This window comes from Salvia hispanica, chromosome 1, assembly GCF_023119035.1.
Source record: "Salvia hispanica cultivar TCC Black 2014 chromosome 1, UniMelb_Shisp_WGS_1.0, whole genome shotgun sequence".
In the NCBI taxonomy this organism is placed as follows: domain Eukaryota; kingdom Viridiplantae; phylum Streptophyta; class Magnoliopsida; order Lamiales; family Lamiaceae; genus Salvia; species Salvia hispanica.
In genome coordinates, this window is record NC_062965.1 from 42,032,493 (window position 1) to 42,052,326 (window position 19,834).

At 37.5% G+C, this 19,834-nt stretch overlaps 3 protein-coding genes across 4 annotated transcripts; 2 read left to right on the plus strand and 1 right to left on the minus strand.

Annotated features, from left to right (window-relative positions):
* Window positions 1-287: 287 nt before the first annotated feature.
* LOC125201806 (uncharacterized protein YMR315W-like) lies at window positions 288-4,723 on the plus strand. Its single transcript, XM_048100066.1, has 12 exons — window positions 288-500; window positions 742-882; window positions 1,646-1,694; window positions 1,864-1,881; window positions 2,339-2,442; window positions 2,521-2,634; window positions 2,888-2,938; window positions 3,353-3,441; window positions 3,557-3,617; window positions 3,715-3,792; window positions 4,121-4,231; window positions 4,481-4,723. Exons 1-12 carry the CDS (start codon window positions 366-368, stop codon window positions 4,607-4,609), a joined length of 1,080 nt encoding a protein of 359 aa, XP_047956023.1. The 5' UTR covers window positions 288-365; the 3' UTR covers window positions 4,610-4,723.
* A 3,739-nt stretch (window positions 4,724-8,462) lies between these two features.
* LOC125201805 (uncharacterized protein YMR315W-like) lies at window positions 8,463-12,894 on the plus strand. Of its 2 annotated transcripts, none has more exons than XM_048100065.1 (12): window positions 8,463-8,675; window positions 8,811-8,951; window positions 9,713-9,761; window positions 9,931-9,948; window positions 10,397-10,500; window positions 10,579-10,692; window positions 10,959-11,009; window positions 11,418-11,506; window positions 11,621-11,681; window positions 11,771-11,848; window positions 12,194-12,362; window positions 12,461-12,521. In XM_048100065.1, the coding sequence occupies exons 1-12, from the start codon at window positions 8,502-8,504 to the stop codon at window positions 12,475-12,477; spliced, it is 1,065 nt and encodes a 354-aa protein (XP_047956022.1). In that variant the 5' UTR covers window positions 8,463-8,501; the 3' UTR covers window positions 12,478-12,521. The 2 variants fall into 2 exon arrangements, with proteins under 2 accessions (XP_047956022.1, XP_047956021.1); XM_048100064.1 differs by lacking the exon at window positions 12,461-12,521 and adding an exon at window positions 12,652-12,894 and having other exon boundaries at window positions 8,466-8,675; window positions 12,194-12,304.
* A 47-nt stretch (window positions 12,895-12,941) lies between these two features.
* On the minus strand, window positions 12,942-15,327 carry LOC125201804 (FT-interacting protein 4-like). The gene has a single exon (XM_048100062.1). It carries the CDS (start codon window positions 15,319-15,321, stop codon window positions 13,039-13,041), a length of 2,283 nt encoding a protein of 760 aa, XP_047956019.1. The 5' UTR covers window positions 15,322-15,327; the 3' UTR covers window positions 12,942-13,038.
* Between the last annotated feature and the right edge of the window lie 4,507 nt (window positions 15,328-19,834).

A 19,834-nucleotide genomic window follows, 5' to 3' on the forward strand; every position in this document is an offset into this window, starting at 1 on the left:
AAGCCCCTATAGTCAAAATGAATATATGAAATATTCATTTCATATAATTCTCTATTAATAATATATTCATGGAGCAGATAGATGAAATAAGTGTTTCTCTCTTTTTACGAGACAGATGTCATTCTCTATTAATAATCCTCCAACTTCGTTCCATACAAATTAATGAATTTTTTTTATTCTCCTCAAATAACTCTCCAATCACTTTTTTCTTTTTATTTATTTTCTAGTAAATTAGTAATTGTGTAATAAAAACCATGTCAGAATTTTTAGTGATTCTAGTAACACTATACTACAAAGATGAGATGGTAAACAGCCACTCAATCCATCATTAAAACTAGTCAATTTTAGATTAAAAGCAGACATCAATGGCGTCGCAGCTGCAGCAGCCACCACGTATAGCCATTCTTGGAGCTGGCATCTTTGTTCGAACTTCTTATATTCCCCGATTAGCTGAAATCTCTAATTTGTTTCATCTCGGAGCCATTTGGAGTCGCACTCAGGCAAATCCCAAATCCTCTCTTTAAATATCAATTCAATTCAAATAAATCGAATCGTCTATCTGCCATCCAGAAATGGATTTATTGCTACATTTTCCAATTTGATCTTTTGGTTTGATGAGCAGAGATTATAAATTGTTTCTGCTTCCTTATTTGATTTTCATGTCACGTGTTATGATTCCAAAATTCAGAAGGTTGTTATGCAGTTCAATCAAATAAAAGTGTAAGATGTGAATTGATTTAGGAGTCAGCTGCAAGTGCTGTGGAGATTGCTAAAAAGTTTTTTCCTGACGTGGAGTGTAAGTGGGGAGACTCTGGACTTGATGAAATCATTCAAGATGCGTCCATCATTGGTGTCGCCGTCGTCCTTGCCGGCCAGATTCAGGCAATTATTCTCTCTCTCTCTCTCTCTCTGTGTGTGTTTTTGGGCATGTGTGTGCAACACAACTAGATCATACTCTTAAGTCTGTGAATGGGAATTCTGCTGATTAGATATATCTGGATGATATGACTCTTGAAATATATACTACTAAATTCTGCTTTGTTGCTAGCACTCGGAAGTTCATCTTCGGTTAGTTCCGTAAAAAGAGTCGGTAGATGACATTTGAAGCTAGTGGCATGGTTTTTGGGGAAATAACTTATGCAACATCTACTAAGCTTGCGCCTAGGGTGAATTCTTTTTGTTTCATTAGTAGTTACACCGAATAGGTTCAAGTTATAATGTATAGTTAATAGTTGTAATGGAGATTACATGATAAAGTTTAAGGCCATTGTCATGCCCAGTACCATTATTAGGCTGTATATAATGTTCCGTAGTGATAGTAGTATTGAACAACCAATTAATTTTTTTCTAAATTGCTGCGAGTCTTCCCCTTGGCTTGCTTCTTTGACTTGATACTTGAGGTGTTACGTTACTACATATCTAATGGTTGATGAGCTTGTCTAACATACCAAGATGCTCCTTTATTGTGTCTATCAGTCTTGTAAAAGTGGTGGATGAACAATGAACCAATTAACGATTGTTTCCTCTCTTTATGTAACCACTTTCAATACAAAAGTTTCATATCAAGTTCAGTTTAAAATATTTATGCAACAGATTTTAGATCCTGACTTTAATGTGCTTTTAAGAAGAGAAATATTCTGTTCAGGTGGATATGTCACTGAGGTTAATAAAGGCTGGAAAACATGTCCTTCAAGGTGATGGCTGTTAAATGCGTACATGTCCATCTTAAGACGTGTCCATAAAGTTTCTACAGTGTTTTATAGGTCACCAGATCTAGATATCTGTCTAATTGCTCGTACGGAATTACTGACAGTATCTTTTCTTGCATGTCTGGTGTGCTTCCATGCAATTTCTGTTCTGAAGAGAAACCTGCTGCAGCTTGTAAGTGAGATCCCTTTTCTTCAGTTTTACAGGATCCATGCTTTTGATTGTGATGTAGCCACATGTGGTTTTACTGGATTGTTTCAGTCGACTTATGTGCTAATAGGATTCCAATATCTTATCCTTGACAACAAAAAAACATAGACTGGGAAAAGTAGTTATATGTTCCTGTTCTTATAAGTTATAAAGAATAGAAACATGCACCTTAAATTGACCATATGAACGTGAATGATCTGTAATTCATGATAATTGCTCTGTTTGATTGGCTATTTTTCTCCCTTTCATTAATTACTCAAAACTTTAAGGCTGTAACTGCAGCTCACAAATTTGCACATTGGTGAGAATTATATGGAATTTCAATCTATGCCTTGATGTTGACAGTGGTATATGTTATTATGAACAGTATTACCATTGCAGAGTAATTATGATTTATCTAATTATTGCTTTGCTAATGAAGCTGGTACTGAGCTTGAAAGAGCAATATCAAGCTATGCCGCTATCATCCCAGCCCCGATCTGGGCTGTCGCTGAAAACTATCGGTTTGAACCTGCCTTTGTGGAGGTACCTCACACTCATGCCTACTTGCTTTTTGACTGCCATTATCCACATGGTGTGTGAAACGACTGCATACTTTTACAGGGCAAAAAACTGATGGCTGAAATTGGAGACATTATTAATATCCATGTCATTATTGAAGGATCAATGAACAACTCAAATCCATACTATTCAAGTTCTTGGAGACGTGGGTTTGATGTGAGTTTTTACACTTTTTACTGCATAGCCAATCAATTTAGTTATGGAAAAACTTGCTGAAATGTTAAGTAGCCTTTGCATATCAATCAATCTTCTTTTATCTGTGTTTGGGTGCAATACTTCAGTCTCATCCTTGTAAAGTCAAAACTGTATTTCCAGTCATATTTTCCTCTAATTTGTATTACCATGAGAAATAGACCACTTGAATCAAACTTTTATTTCTTTGGACTAAGAAGGTATTCTGTTTTGGCAGGGAGGCTTCATTCTAGATATGGGTGTCCATTTCATTTCTGGCTTAAGAATGGTGAGTTAATATGCGTTAAGTTTATCATTCTTTTCTTTTCAAACTTGATTATATTTTATCGTTGCTTTATTTATACACTTCATATCTGAAGATATGAATTCTATATAAGTATTCTCTAATGTTCAGTCTTTCTGGCTAAAAGAAAAATAAGAAACTAACTGCACAAAAATGTAAGTATATCTGCTGATGAGAAAGCACTTCCGAGTTGCCCAGTCCACTGGAGCTTAACAAGCCTATGCTTTTTCATTTAAAAAACATGTACTCTTGTAACATATCCCATGCACTAAAATTACAATATCATAAAAAAAGTTGCTCCACACCTTTGACTATCAATAGCTGCTATGTTGTACTACGTGTTCTATTGACACCAGTTTATCTGCTTTTTGGCTCCGATAATCTTTTGCAAATCAAAAGCTTGTTGGATGTGAGGTAACTTCAGTTTCAGCCGTAACATCTCATGTTGATTCAACTCTGCCTGGTCCAGACCATGTCTCTTCAACGATGTAAGATTTTAATGTTGTGCACTGCATTCATCTAATTTTTTTGTTTAGTTTTGTCGTATTTGAAATTTCTAGCATTTTCACATTACTTATGTTTATTATTCCATTGTCCATGTAGTCAACTGGAGAATGGTAGTTCTGGAGTTTTTGTGATGGTAGTTTCATCTAGAACTCCAAAGGTATAAAGTACAGACCGTCTGTGTCATGAGAAGTTCTCTATGTGATATTAATAGTTTGAGGGTTAAACACTCTCCAAAATTGCAATATTTGGTTCAGGTGATATGGCGAATTGTGGGCTTGAAAGGAACATTACAAGTTGAGAGAGGTAGCAAAGATGGGAAGCATGGATACACGGTAAATAAACTATTTAGTCCTTTCTGGCTTAATAGACTACTTTAACTCATGCTATTTTTAGATAACAACTTAGAGAATTGGTGTATCGTATTCTTGTCTTTGACTATTACTGTTATATAAAGAAAAAATAGGATCAGAATGTTTAGATACTCGTACTACCTACTACAACCAGTCTAATTAGGATAGAAAACTTAAGAAAGAGTGTCTTATCATCTAATCTTTCTCTATTTTCATCATCAAAACAATCAAACTATTCTTCTTACTTTCCAATAATCATCTCTCAGAAATTCTGCAAACTTATATTTTATGGATCTTGATATCATCATAGGTTCTCCTTTATACGGCTGATGCGCAAGTAAAAAGCTGGTTTTACCCATTCAGTGGTGTGACTGAGGAGCTGAAAACTTTTTTTTCAGATATTTCACTGGCAAATCTAAAGGTACTGCCATATGAAGTGATGGTACTAGCTACTGTTCATTTTTCTTGCTCTTGTTTACATCTTCAGATTGTGTAATTTGTGTTAGAATTGGAGTGTATTAGATGTAATGAATTCGTTTTTGATGGCTTGGTACAAATCCTTATGTTCTCTTCCTTGAAAACTCATTTCTTTGGTGATATATAACCACTTTCAAGATGCCTCTTCAACTGGGTTCTCTGATGTATCATAATTCTTTTGATTTATTTGCAGAAGGATGGCAACTACCAAGCGGAGCCTCGCCTTTCTTATCTGGAAGGCGCTCGAGACGTTGCTGTTTTGGACGCAATGCTCGAGTCTGGGAAGAAGCAAGGGGTGCCTGTTCAAGTAAATAGGTTTTAGGTTACTACTGTATTTGTATCAGAAGACTGTTTATCTGCACACTACTCATGGAAACTTTGCATGGACAAATTATTTATTCACATAATAAATACCATTGACAATTTGAACAAATTATTTGATGAGGCAGTTTGATGTGAACATTAATAATTGCTGTGAATTCAATCAAAAACATACTCCCTCCGTTCCATAGTAACAAAGGCGTTTCGTTTTGAGCATTCATTTTAAAAAAATAATAATAAATAGTTAAAGTGGAAAAAGAGTAAAGTAAGAGAGAGAATATTGTAGATAAGACTCTCCACTATATTATTCTCTCTCTTACTTTACTCTCTCTCCACTTTAACTATTTATTATCATTTTTTCAAAACGAGAGCTCAAAACGAAACGCCTCTATTACTGTGGAACGGAGAGGGAGTATATCATAACTAGATAGTAAGTCCAAATCCTAGTAAAATCCAATAGTTTATGAGGCAGGTTGATCACAGCATGAGGTCCGATCTGGCAGGCAACCTCTTGAAGGAATTAGTAGAGATGGGCGGAGTCTTTCTCCGGAGCTTGGGGTGCCTTAATATATAGAACCCTGACACCAGCAGCACGATCTGCAACGGCGTCACGTAGAGCACGAATGCAGTACAGAAGTAGAACGCCATGAACAACACCGACGCCCTCGGATCCCTCCAGCTCAACAGAGACTGAAATCTCTCCCCCTGCATCGCCAAGTCACCCCACCACACTCTGTATCCTCCCCCCTATACTCAGCCTATCGAGTAAAAATTTAGTGGTCAATCCTCACCAAGGTGTCAATCCTATTTGGTATACCCTACTAATAGATATTTGACAAGTGGAAAATACATATAGTCACGCTTCCAACTAGATATAAACAATGGAAACATTAAATTATATGGAAAGTTTCTTCAAATTTCATGTATAATAAATACACTATATATGAAAGAGATATTCATTATTCTATTTATTTAAATAATTAATCATCATCACAATTATTGTCTAAGTCATTTTATACGTAAATATACAAAAAATGGTAGCTTTATATTAGAACATTATTTTGTTTTATTTTATTATGAAACCATGGAGATATTTCATGTATTAACTATTACTACCAATTAACTTTGATAAGATTAAAATTTTTAATCGGAGATCACTGTCACTTTTATTATAGTAGTTTTAGTTTTTAATAATTTTAAATTTAAATATTATTTATGGAATTTTTTGATTGTATATTGAAAAGGATAAAATGCACTAGTATTAATTTTTAGATCATCTTATTATTATTTAATTATTTTTAAATTTAACATAGCACTTGTATATAATATTCATACAATCAATGTGCAATAAAAATATTAAACAAAAACTACATTATATAATTAGTCATATAATTAATTTAAATAATACACTTCATAATAATAATAAGATGATCTAAAAACTAATTCCAGTACATTTTGTCCTTTTCAATATACCATCAAAAAGTTTCATAAAAAAATTCCATAAATAACATTTAAATTTAAAATTATAAAAAACTAAAACTACTATAACAAAAGTGATAGTGATCTCCAATTAAAAAAATTTAATCTTATCAAAGTTAATTGATAGTAATAGTTAATACATGAAATATCTCCATGGTTTCATAATAAAACAAAACAAATAATGTTCTAATATAAAGCTACCATTTTTTGTATATTTACGTATAAAATGACTTAGACAATAATTGTGATGATGATTAATTATTTAAAAAACTAGAATAATGAATAACTCTTTCATATATAGTGTATTTATTATACATGGAATTTGATCGTCTTCACAAAGACGGGCCACGTAGGGTATATCCCATCCGCCAAGTTACCCATATCATGCCGGTTGCCGTTGGCGACAAAACTGATGGCCGGACCGACGCTTTGGCACTGCTCGTTGAAAAGGGGCGACGAGTTGAGGACGCTGAGGTTGTTGTTCGACCCGGCTACCCCAAAATATGCATGTCAAATCCACAACCGATGATCAACTACGGCCTAGAGGATCATCGTGGGATTCTTTCCCTTGTAGCCGGTGGTGTAGAACCCCTTCCAGGCAGCGGGAAAGTTCTTCCACTCCCAATGCATACAATCTATGCTGCCTAACATCCCCGGGAACCCATGCTTCTCCCCGTGCATCTGCATCAGATCCTGACATTCCGTCGAGGTAGGGCTTCGAAGATACTGGTCCTTGAATATTTTAACGACGCCCTCACAGAAATACTTCAGACACTTCAGGGCAGTCGTCTCACCGATATGGAGGTACTCGTCCCACATGTCTGCCGCACCTCCGTAGGCCAACTGTCCGATTGACGCAGTGCACTTTTGAATAGGGGTGTGGCCGGGTCTGCCAGCCACATCGTGCTTGAAGCGGAAGCACATATATCGACGCTCCAAAGCGTCAACGATAGACATATACAGTTCCTTGCGCATCCTAAAACGCCTCCTGAACAGGGTTGGCCCCAAACCGCGGGTGCTCTGCGAAGTAGTCGTCATATAGCCGCTGATGTGCAGCTATGTGATCCCGATCAATCACTGCTCGGCGGCGGACAAAGGGTCGAGGTCGAGGTACCGCCGGCTGCAAGGCCCTTTGTATCAGCCGGTTCATCTCGACGTACGTATAGGCCTCCAATGCTTCGTTCATTTGCCGTTCGTACTCCTCAGCATCCCCACCACTACCACCACTACTACCACCCGCGTTACTCATTTCGCGTTGATGATCTTGTTCAGAAATTAAAGAGAGAGAGAAAACTCGTTAAAATAAGTGGTGTGAATGAAAATGACGTGAAAATAGCGTATATATAGTGTTTCAAAAAAAAAAAAAAAAAAAAGTGTTGGCCGATCGCCCGCCTGCAATGGCGGCCAGCCGATCGGCGAGCGCTCAGAAACCGGCGTACGCTCGCCGAAAATCTCGCCGATTTGGCGCTAGCCGGTCGCAATGGTTCGGCGAGCGGACCGGCCAGCGCCGAGAATCGGCTAGCCGGCCCGCTCGCCGCCATTGTGGATGCTCTAATATCAAACAATTAGAAATGTTCAAATATAATTTCTTTTATTGGTATTACTATGTTATCAATAATGAAGTTACACTATCCACTAACACTATCCTAACTGAAAGATTTCAGAATATGAGTCTCAATTAGCTTACCTTTTGAAATCAGGGTTTAAAATTCGCTGACCTTTCAGTCTATGAGTTTGAGGCGTGCGAATTTTTCATAACAAGGGTTTTTAATTTTTTCATATTTTCTCTCTTCTTTGTCGTTATTATTTCTCTCATAATAATTATAAATTGACCAACCTACCCCTCACATTTTGATTCTCAAAATTCAAATGAAATTCAGCTCCACTAAAAACCGAGAGTTCTGTGCTCCATTCCAAAACTCAATCGAAATTCTACCCCTCATTCGCCGCCTCCGCTTCCACTCATTCAAATTGATTAGCTTTATAATTTTAATGAGCAATTGCATTAAGATATTTCCCCCTCTTTGTAGGATCGTAATCGGTACTTGCCGTGAGAGGTGATGCATCTTGAAACAACATTTTCCAAAGTAGTAATATAGTGACAGTTTTTCCAAACAAAAAATAACACAGATTTGGGATATTCGATTCTGGATAAAAAATGAATTTATAAATGTTATATAGGCTGAACAAATTTTGATATAGTTTTTTCTTGATTTGGATCCAAATTTAGTTTGGTCGGAAAATAAAAAGAAAAATAAGAGAAAAGGATAAGGTTAATTAAATGCTCTGAAAAGTCAGAGAATTTCTCACCACGCAATTGGGAAAATACTGTCCCATGTTGCTCACGTTTTTATTTTAAAGTTTAATTTAATTAGATTTCAAAGTAGAATAGTGTAGATCCAAAGCAGTATCCCATGCTGCTCACCACTCCATCAGCATCAGTATCTGTATCAATGGCGTCGCAGCTGCAGCAGCCACCACGTATAGCCATTCTTGGAGCTGGCATCTTCGTTCGAACTACTTATATTCCCCGTTTAGCTGAAATCTCTAATTTGTTTCATCTCGGAGCCATTTGGAGTCGCACTCAGGCAAAAATATCAACTGCTCTGCATTTTCCGTTTTGATGAGCAGAGATTATAAATTGTTTCTGCTTCCTTATTTGATTTTTATGATTACAAAATTCTCAATCAAATAAAGTGTAAGTTGTGAATTCATTTGTTTAGGAGTCAGCTACAAGTGCTGTGGAGATTGCTAAAAAGTTTTTTCCTGACGTGGAGTGTAAGTGGGGAGACTCTGGACTTGATGAAATCATTCAAGATGCGTCCATCATTGGTGTCGCCGTCGTCCTTGCCGGCCAGATTCAGGCAATTATTCTCTCTCTCTCTCTCTCTCTGTGTGTTTTTGGGCATGTGTGTGCAACACAACTAGATCATACTCTTAAGTCTGTGAATGGGAATTCTGCTGATTAGATATATCTGGATGATATGACTCTTGAAATATATACTACTAAATTCTGCTTTGTTGCTAGCACTCGGAAGTTCATCTTCGGTTAGTTCCGTAAAAAGAGTCGGTAGATGACATTTGAAGCTAGTGGCATGGTTTTTGGGGAAATAACTTATGCAACATCTACTAAGCTTGCGCCTAGGGTGAATTCTTTTTGTTTCATTAGTAGTTACACCGAATAGGTTCAAGTTATAATGTATAGTTAATAGTTGTAATGGAGATTACATGATAAAGTTTAAGGCCATTGTCATGCCCAGTACCATTATTAGGCTGTATATAATGTTCCGTAGTGATAGTAGTATTGAACAACCAATTAATTTTTTTCTACATTGCTGCGAGTCTTCCCCTTGGCTTGCTTCTTTGACTTGATACTTGAGGTGTTACGTTACTACATATCTAATGGTTGATGAGCTTGTCTAACATACCAAGATGCTCCTTTATTGTGTCTATCAGTCTTGTAAAAGTGGTGGATGAACAATGAACCAATTAACGATTGTTTCCTCTCTTTATGTAACCACTTTCAATGCAAAAGTTTCATATCAAGTTCAGTTTAAAATATTTATGCAACAGATTTTAGATCCTGACTTTAATGTGCTTTTAAGAAGAGAAATATTATGTTCAGGTGGATATGTCACTGAGGTTGCTAAAGGCTGGAAAACATGTCCTTCAAGGTGATGGCTGTTAAATGCGTACATATCCATCTTAAGACTTGTCCATAAGTTTCTACAGTGTTTTTATAGGTCACCAGATCTAGATATCTGTCTAATTGCTCGTACGGAATTACTGACAGTATCTTTTCTTGCATGTCTGGTGTGCTTCCATGCAATTTCTGTTCTGAAGAGAAACCTGCTGCAGCTTGTAAGTGAGATCCTTTTTCTTCAGTTTTACAGGATCCATGCTTTTGATTGTGATGTAGCCACATGTGGTTTTACTGGATTGTTACAGTCGACTTATGTGCTAATAGGATTCCAATATCTTATCCTTGACAAAAAAAAAGCATAGACTGGGAAAAGTAGTTATATGTTCCAGTTCTTATGTTATAAAGAATCCAAACATGCACCTTAAATTGACCATATGAACGTGAATGATCTGCAATTCATGATAATTGCTTTGTTTGATTGGCTATTTTTCTCCCTTTCATTAATTACTCGAAACCTTAAGGCTGTAACTGCAGCTCACAAAGTTGCACATTGGTTATGGCATTTTCAATCTATACCTTGATGTTGACAGTGGTATATGTTATTACGAACAGTATTACCCTTGCAGAGTAATTATGATTTATCTAATTATTGCTTTGCTAATGAAGCTGTTACTGAGCTTGAAAGAGCAATATCGAGCTATTCCTCTATCAACCCAGCCCCGATCTGGGCAGTTGCTGAAAACTATCGGTTTGAACCTGCCTTTGTGGAGGTACCTCACACTTATGCCTACTCGCTTTTTGACTGTCATTATCCAGATGGTGTATGAAACGAGTGCATGCTTTTACAGGGCAAAAAACTGATGGCTGAAATTGGAGACATTATTAATATACATGTCGTTATTGAAGGATCAATGACCAACTCAAATCCATACTATTCAAGTTCTTGGAGACGTGGGTTTAACGTAAGTTTTACACTTTTAACTGCATAGCCATTAGCCAACCAATTTAGCTACTTCATGGAAAACTTGCTGAAATGATAGGTAGCCTCTGCATATAAATCAATCTTCTTTTATCTATATTTGGGTGCAATACTTCAGTCTCATCCTTCTTGTAAAGTCAAAACTGTATTTGCAGTCATATTTTCCTCTCTTTTGTATTACCATGAGAACTAGACCACTTGAATCAAACTTTCATTTCTTTGGACTAAGAATGTTTCCTGTTTTGGCAGGGAGGCTTCATTCTAGATATGGGTGTCCATTTCATTTCTAGCTTAAGAATGGTGAGTTAACATGCGTTAAGTTAATCCTTCTTTTCTTTTTAAACTTGATAATATTTTACCTTTGCTTTATTTATACACTTTATATCTGAAGTTATGAATTCTAAAATCTATTCTAATGTTCAGTCTTTCTGGCTAAAAGAAAAATAAGAAACTAACTGCAGAAAAATGTAAGTGTATCTGCTGATGAGAAAGCACTTCCGGGTTGCCCAATCCACTGGAGCTTAACAAGCCTATGTTTCATGTAAAAAACATATACTCTTGTAGCATATCACATAGACTAAAATTATAATATCATAAAAAAAGTTGCTCCACACCTTTGACTATCAATAGCTGCTATGTTATACTACGTGTTCTATTGACACCAGTTTATCTGCTTTTTGGCTACGATAATCTCTTGCAAATCAAAAGCTTGTTGGATGTGAGGTAACTTCAGTGTCAGCCGTAACATCTCATGTTGATTCAACTCTGCCTGGTCCAGACCATGTCTCTTCAACGATGTAAGATTTTAATGTTGTGGACTGCATTCATCTAATTTTTCTGTTTAGTTTGTCGTATTTGAAATTTTTAGCATTTTCACATTGCTTATGTTTATTATTCCATTGTCCATGTAGTCAACTGGAGAATGGTAGTTCTGGAGTTTTTGTGATTGTAGTTTCATCTAGAACTCCAAAGGTATAAAGCACAGACCCTCTGTGTCATGAGAAGTTCTCTATGTGATATTAATAGTTTGAGGGTTAAACACTCTCCACAATTTGGCTCAGGTGATATGGCGAATTGTGGGCTTGAAAGGAACATTACAAGTTGAGCTAGGTAGCAAAGATGGGAAGGATGGATACAAGGTAAATAAACTTTTTAGTCCTTTCTGGCTTAATAGACTACTTTAAGTCAAGCTATTTTTAGATAACAACTAGATTTTAGAGAAATAGTGTATCGTATTCTTGTCTTTAACTATTACTGTTATGTAAAGAAAAAATAGAATCAGAATGTAATCAGAATGTTTAGATACTCGTACTACCTACTACAACCAGTCTAATTAGGATAGAAAACTTAAGAAAGAGTGTCTTATCATCTAATCTTTCTCTATTTTCATCATCAAAACAATCAAACTATTCTTCTTACTTTCCAATAATCATCTCTCAGAAATTCTGCAAACTTATATTTTATGGATCTTGATATCATCATAGGTTCTCCTTTATACGGCTGATGCGCAAGTAAAAAGCTGGTTTTACCCATTCAGTGGTGTGACTGAGGAGCTGAAAACTTTTTTTTCAGATATTTCACTGGCAAATCTAAAGGTACTGCCATATGAAGTGATGGTACTAGCTACTGTTCATTTTTCTTGCTCTTGTTTACATCTTCAGATTGTGTAATTTGTGTTAGAATTGGAGTGTATTAGATGTAATGAATTCGTTTTTGATGGCTTGGTACAAATCCTTATGGCTCTTGTTTACATCTTCAGATTGTGTAATTTGTGTTAGAATTGGAGTGTATTAGATGTAATGAATTCGTTTTTGATGGCTTGGTACAAATCCTTATGTTCTCTTCCTTGAAAACTCATTTCTTTAGTGATATATAACCACTTTCAAGATGCCTCTTCAACTGGGTTCTCTGATGTATCATAATTCTTTTGATTTATTTGCAGAAGGATGGCAACTACCAAGCGGAGCCTCGCCTTTCTTATCTTGAAGGCGCTCGAGACGTTGCTGTTTTGGACGCAATGCTCGAGTCTGGGAAGAAGCAAGGGGTGCCTGTTCAAGTAAATAGGTTTTAGGTTACTGCTGTATTTGTATCAGAAGACTGTTTATCAGCACACTGCTCATGGAGGAAACTTTGCATGGACAAATTATTTGTTCACATAATAAAAACCATTGAATATTTGAGCAAATTATTTTCTGCAATCACTACTGTAATGAGAGAAAGGGGACAGTTTTAGGTTAATAATTGCTGTGAATTCAATCAATAACATATATCATAACTAGATAGTAAATCCAAATCCTAGTAAAATCCAATAGTTTATGAGGCAGGTTGATCACAGCATGAGGTCCGATTTGGCAGGCAACCTCTTGAAGAAATTAGTAGAGATGGGTGGAGTCTTGCTCCGGAGCTTGGGGTGCCTTAACATATAGAACCCCGACACCAGCAGCACGATCTGCAGTGGCGTCACGTAGAGCACGAACGCAGTACAAAAGCAGAACGCCACGAACAACGCCGACGCCCTCGGATCCCTCCAGTTCAACAGAGACTGAAATCTCTCCCCCTGCATCGCCAAGTCCCCCACCACACTCTGTATCCTCCCCCCTATACTCCTCAGCCTATCATACCTCATCCTCACAAGATCCGGCGCCTTGGACGTTGGGAACGTGTCAAACTCCTCGTCCAGCTCATCGTGCCCCACCGCATCTGCATGAGACAGCCTTATGTCCATGTGCGGCGGGTGCCTAGGCTTCCACCGGTAGTTCCAAATGCCGATGAAAAACAAGTAGAGGAAAAAAGTAGGCAACACTAGCTCAGGATAGAGCACTAGTATCACAAGAAGTATGTGAATCAGAAGAGTGGTAAAAGGATTTCTCCAATGGCATATCTGATCAAACCACTTTGCAATAGCCATCACCCCACTCATGATGCCCATCACTCTCACAAAGTTGGCCTTGGCCTTCCTCACACTCCATATATGCGACCCTACGTCGAGCATGTACTCGACCGCCTCCTTGTTCAGTGGCGGCTCTGACCTCCCCAGCCTCGACGAGACTATCTGGATGGCCTGATGCCTCAGCGCATCCAGCTGCATCACAGACAAGGGATGAACGTAGTGCATTTTGGGAAGCAGTGGATGTGTATACTTATGCAGCATGTTTAGATAGGAGGAGCACGAAAACCGGACTGCCAAATGCAGCTCCCCCATCTTCTTCACACCGGAAGGCTTCAACACGACCAGAGGATACGAGTGGGTGTAAACACGCTCTGTCTCAAGCGTCGACAGCCTGATCCTCACCTTCCCGATGCTCGCATCCTTCCCTCCCTGAAGATGGCCGTTGTCGAACACCCCCACCGTGATCACAGTGCACGGATCGAAAACCTCCCACGTGTACTGCTCGTTCCACCTAGGCGAACCGCTGTCAATGATCGTCCTCGTCCTTGTCCATTTCGAACCATACTTTGCCACACAATAGGCATCCGTCGTTCCACGTCCATCTTTCGTTGTTTTCATATGCGGTAGCCCCGTGGCACTAATAATCCCAACCTCGAGCAATCCAACGGTCGATTTCCACAGCAGCTTCGAACTCGGCCTGTGATCACTGCTATAATAAGTGGACTCATCCAACACATGATACCCCCCATCCAAGCTGACCCTGAGATGAATCTTGCTAGCAAACTTTACCTCCTTCTTCAACGCCTCGCCACTATGCCTCTCGAGGTTAAGCCACTTGGCCGGGACCGCCTTGTTGTCGAGACGCTTCACCACAGTGCTCAGCAACACCACACACCTCCCCAACACCTCATCCCTGTTCTCCACAGTCATGATCAATGGCTCCTCAAACGGCTCAGCAACAACAAACACCAAATCCTCGTTCCAAGTCGGATTCACACCCTTATTAATCCTCGTCTTGATAGCCTGGCCGCCGCATATGACCTTCACACAAACCTCAGGCAGCCTAGTTTTGTCAGCTGGAACCAAGTCCTGGCATTGGATCACATTAACTCTCAAATACCAAAGCCTCGGAGACAGATAAACCTTCCCCCGAATCCTCGAAACTCCATCACTCCCAACCGCAGCCGCATCAGAATGCCAAGCATCAGAGAAGGCCTCATCCGCCTGAGTCCCTTTCCAAACCGCAACCATGATCTCCCCCTTCTTCACCTTCTCCCCTTTCCTCTCATCGAGCCTGTACCACTGAGGCGCGAGAGGGCTATCAGGAGGGACGCGCCTCGGAATATCAACGAGGTCGAAAGTGAGGCTACCGATAAAGTCATCCAGCACGAGATCCTTGTCCTTCACGACAATGTCGACATGGGACGACTGGAGCTGGTCGTGCGCGAAGGCGAAGACGAGGTTCCAGACGGGGTTGGATGTTTTCTCAAGGTGCTTGGTGACGCCCTTGTAGTTGCCGAGCCTGACCTCCACGTAAGGGTCGCAGGAGGAGGTCAGGTCTTTAGCGGGGAGGTCTCTCGCCTTCACCACGCGGACGTAGAGATACTCCATCTGCTCAACGAGATCGTAGGCGCAGACTAGCTTGTCACCGCCGCGGATGAAGCCGGAGCCGGCGATCTTAGGAGCTGTTTGCTTCAGAGCGAACTCTTCCGGCATTGTCATTTTTTGTTGAAATGGAAATCACTGCGAATTGAGCTTTGTCATGACTTAATTAATTAAATCCTTGGTTTTGGTTTTGTGTTTTTCGATTTTTACATATGTGTGTTTCTGCACGTAACAATGATCTCTCTATGCAGTAGTTGAGTTGCTACAACCATCTTGGAATATTATAGTATCTACTTTATAGAGTTGGTATGTGAAAACATTTTTGTTGAAAGAGTAGTACATATATTTAGGTTCCGTATTGAAGGAATCGTTTGTTTTTTTATGCAGTAATTCACACCTAATAAAATCTGCTTTTTGGTATGTAAAAATAGTACTGATATCATTTGAAGCACACATGCGAAATGCAAAGATCTATCTTGACCGCTTCTTCTCTTTCATTATTTTTTTTGAAATTTCATTTGTATATATCGTAATTTTTACTTTTTTTTTAAAGCCATCAACAATCAACATCTCGCCACATTCAACTCATACCTCTCTTGAACATTTACGTATCCAGGATTTTGGATTCGGGGTTACGAAAAAATATCTGAACAATCTTTTTCATTGTCTTAAATACAAATGTCTTCTATAGACGCGAATATAACGACTAAACAAGAAATTATATAGTCAGAAATAAATTTTTTGGACATAAAATATTTGAGTAAAGTTTTAATCACTTTTTATAAGATAACAATACTAGTTTTTAGAAGTGAACCTTGTGAAAATAAATAATTTAAGCAAACTATCTAAGTATTATTTTAGAAAATAAAAAATATAGATATTTTATTAGTTATAAATGTTTCATATAGATATGAATATAATTGCTACTGAAGGGGTTAGCAGCGGAAGCGCTCACATAAATCAATTACATAATAATTCAGATCTATTTAGCGGATTATTTAGACAAAATCTATTCGCGTAATTATCACATGTATCATGCTCATAACTCAAATAAAACATGCTTTAAATTAATTGAAACCTAAAACATGCTTTTCTAGGGTTTAGCCATTATACCTTGAAGATTCTCCAAAGAATCGAAGATAGCTAGCGCCTTCTCCACGTGAAGATCTTTAGTACAAAACCACGGATCTTCTATCTGATTCCCGGACTGTGAACTGATATCGGGGTGGGCTGATCTCACCAGTGCACTAGGACTTAAATAGAGAAGACAGAAATCCTTTCCCACGGAGGAGAAAAATTCGACCACTACTAGGAGTAGAGGGGGCCGAAAATTTTGAGTAAAATACAAGTGTATTTTATGTCTCCTCTATTCTCCTATTTATAATAAGTCACATATTGGGCCCAGACAGGGATCTATGGAAGGCTTTGGATATGGGCTCCTCCAATTAGCTTTTTACTAATTAAATTAAACCCAATTTAATTTAAGCTTGAAATTGAAATATTACGAGCAGCCACTACAGAAGTAATATTGCACTCCCCATCCAAATCCGAAATTACAAGTACTTCGGGTTTCCATTACTTTATATTTATTTCCCGCGCTTATGATAGAAACATCCATTAATTAATTATTGTCTGCTATGGACTTAATTAATTAATATTTTATTTATTCCAAGAGAGGACTCAGCAAGAAAATCTTATTTCAAGCTTCTCTTGATGATGTTATCAAACGAGACTCACCTCGCGCACGATTCAACATAATAGCAATCCTAGCACCGCTAGATATTAATCACCACTACCCAATATACCAGGCTTATTGGGTTGCGAAAAATCCGCACCATTTGGTAAGTCAAAGTAGTGCATAATCAATACCGTATGCTCAATGCTAACGTACATTGATTGAGAAATAATTTACGAGACCTCGTCTTTCAGTAGATAGCGTAAAGATTGTCTCGCTGTTAGATCCATTCAGTGTTATACCACACCAACGTCATCTTATTTCAGTAAGGCTTAGAAATAATCGGACTGACATTGCAACCTTTCACGATAGGTAGTCTAAGCCTATCTAGGTTGTGAAATTATTCTTTTTCTTTGTTTAGAACTGACCGTGTTACCTTAAAGTGAACGACGCCCACAACCGGTCTACTAAAACAAAGACTTAGACTTTGTTAAGTTACTTATACATTTAAATATGCAATAAACATCCATCAAATGTAAAACATAACAACATTATGACAAAAATAATCTGTTCATTCATTTGGAAAATAAAATAAGAGTTTTAACAGTATTCAATCACTCGAAAGGTGATTTCTAGTATACAAACTCTAATAGCTACACCATTGATAAAATAGTTTATAAGTAATTAGTTGAGAATTTGATCAAAAACTATATTAACTTATTATTTCTATTGTTTTAGCAAACAAAAAAAAAGTACATCTATTCTTTTAATTGTTTGAAAAAAACTAACAAAGCAAAAGTAAATCCAATTATTTTATAGAAGTAAAAGGCTATGGAACTTTCAATTGTTTGAATAAAATAAAACATGAAAAAAGTAAATAAATTGTATTAACAAAACAAAACAGAAAAAGATTTGAAATTGAAATGATATAGAAACTTTAATTGTTAGAATAAAAGAATTGAGAAAAAAAAAGTATAGAAATCAAAACAAAAAGGAACGAGGTAAGGGTAACGGAGAAGATTCGAACTCAGAATCTATGCCTTGAAAATGGGGATCACAACCACTTGGCCAAAGAAGCCTTTTAATAAATATATCTCAATACATGGTATTAGTATTCTAATTTGGGGTACAGTTGTACCCCTTTTTTCGAATGTGGCTACGCCACTGCTCTTGAATTCTCGTAGGACTCAACTAGGAAATCATATTTGGATGGGCAAAAATATAAGATAATTTTTTAAAGTATTTTAGAAGAGGCAATTGATGAGTAAATTAAAATAATTTTGCTTTATAACATACTTTATAGGGGTGTTTGGTTTGCAAAATTGTATCCGAGATTAAATTTATAGTGTGTTTGGTTCATGAGATTCAACCCCACAACTTAATCCTAGATGGATAATTATGGGATAATTAGTCATAGCTAACCTCATATGACTAAAATAATCTCACAACTCAATCCTAGATTGTATTTGGTATTCTTTACTTGGTATGATTCCTTGTAATATTCAAGAAAATGATCTTAAGATGGAGGTGTCCTTTGTTCTCATTGCTAAATTTGATTTTAAATGTGATGGTGCAAGTTGGTTCGTTGATTATGATTGTGAGAACCATATACTTGTTAGTGAAATGTCTTTTGGGTTCCAAAGTGAAATCAACCTCTTGCAAGATACTATGATATTTGATTTGGGCTCGCTCGATTTTGTAGGTGTACTTGATCGGGATTTGAGGACAAATCCTTCAAAAGAAGGAGGGGATGATGTGAATCCAAGTGTCCTAGAGAATAATCGAAGAACCGGATTTGAGGACAAATCCTTTCACAAAGAAGGAGAGGATGATGTGAATCCGGGTATTCACAATCATAGGATGCAACGACATCGAGGGCCATGGGTTGATTGGGGTCCGAAAAGAAGGTGGAGATATGGCAAGGAGCCAAGCCGGATTCGGAGGTCTGACTCAAACCAGAATTTGCCTATCAAGATGGTGTCCAAATACTCTTCTAAGACCACCATTGTCTTCATCATCAAAATAGCTTCGCGTGATTACCTTACACGCCTCAATCGGAACCCGGATGAGGAAGTTATGGTCGTTTTACAAAAGCCGCGCAGTCCAACAAGCAAAATGCCCGACCACAGAGAATATGCCCGGCCTGGAGAAGAAAAACGCCTGACCCGGGCGTTTTGTGCGACTTGCGAATTTTTGCTCATTTTTCCTCTTTTGTTTTGCACTTTTAACCTCTAGTATAAATATATGGTTTTTGTCTTCAGCTTTTGAATATTTGTAAGAGACAATTTCTCCATATTTGAGAGCTCACCTTCTTCATCTTTTGAAGACTTATCAAATTCCTTCGGGTTGCATTCGATCTTTTGCCGGGCTAAAGTTGATTGTAAAGGTATGCTTGCTAGTTTTTGTGTTGCTAGTTTGTGGAGCCATTAGGTGTTTGTATGTGAAAATATCTTTGGGATTTCTTTCTTGTTCTTCACCTAAATCATAACACTAATACATCATCTATCCTTTTATCTATTTTTCTTGTTCCATTTCTTGGTTTATCTTGTTTATTTGTTGAATTTATTTACAAGAATAAGTCAGAGGCAAATTCATGAGTCTTCAATCTCTAAGATTCACATTACCTTCCCTCCCCATGATGGTCCATATCATTTACTTCATTCTTAGGTATCCACCATCGACGATGAATTCTTCAACGGATAAGGAGATATTGATTATCCAACTAGTCGGCCTTGCTGGATCCCACCTCGTCTGCCAAACATACTCATCAAATTATTTTTGCTCAGATCGAAGGAAAGTTGTCATCATTTTAAAGGGGATTTGGTTGAAAATTATGCAAAAAGTGGATAAAAGATGATGAAAATATGGTTTCATTTATACAGTTAGAATTTTAAAATAAATAAGATAAATAAACAAATTAATTTTATTAACCTTCACCCGATGACCGTATCTTCT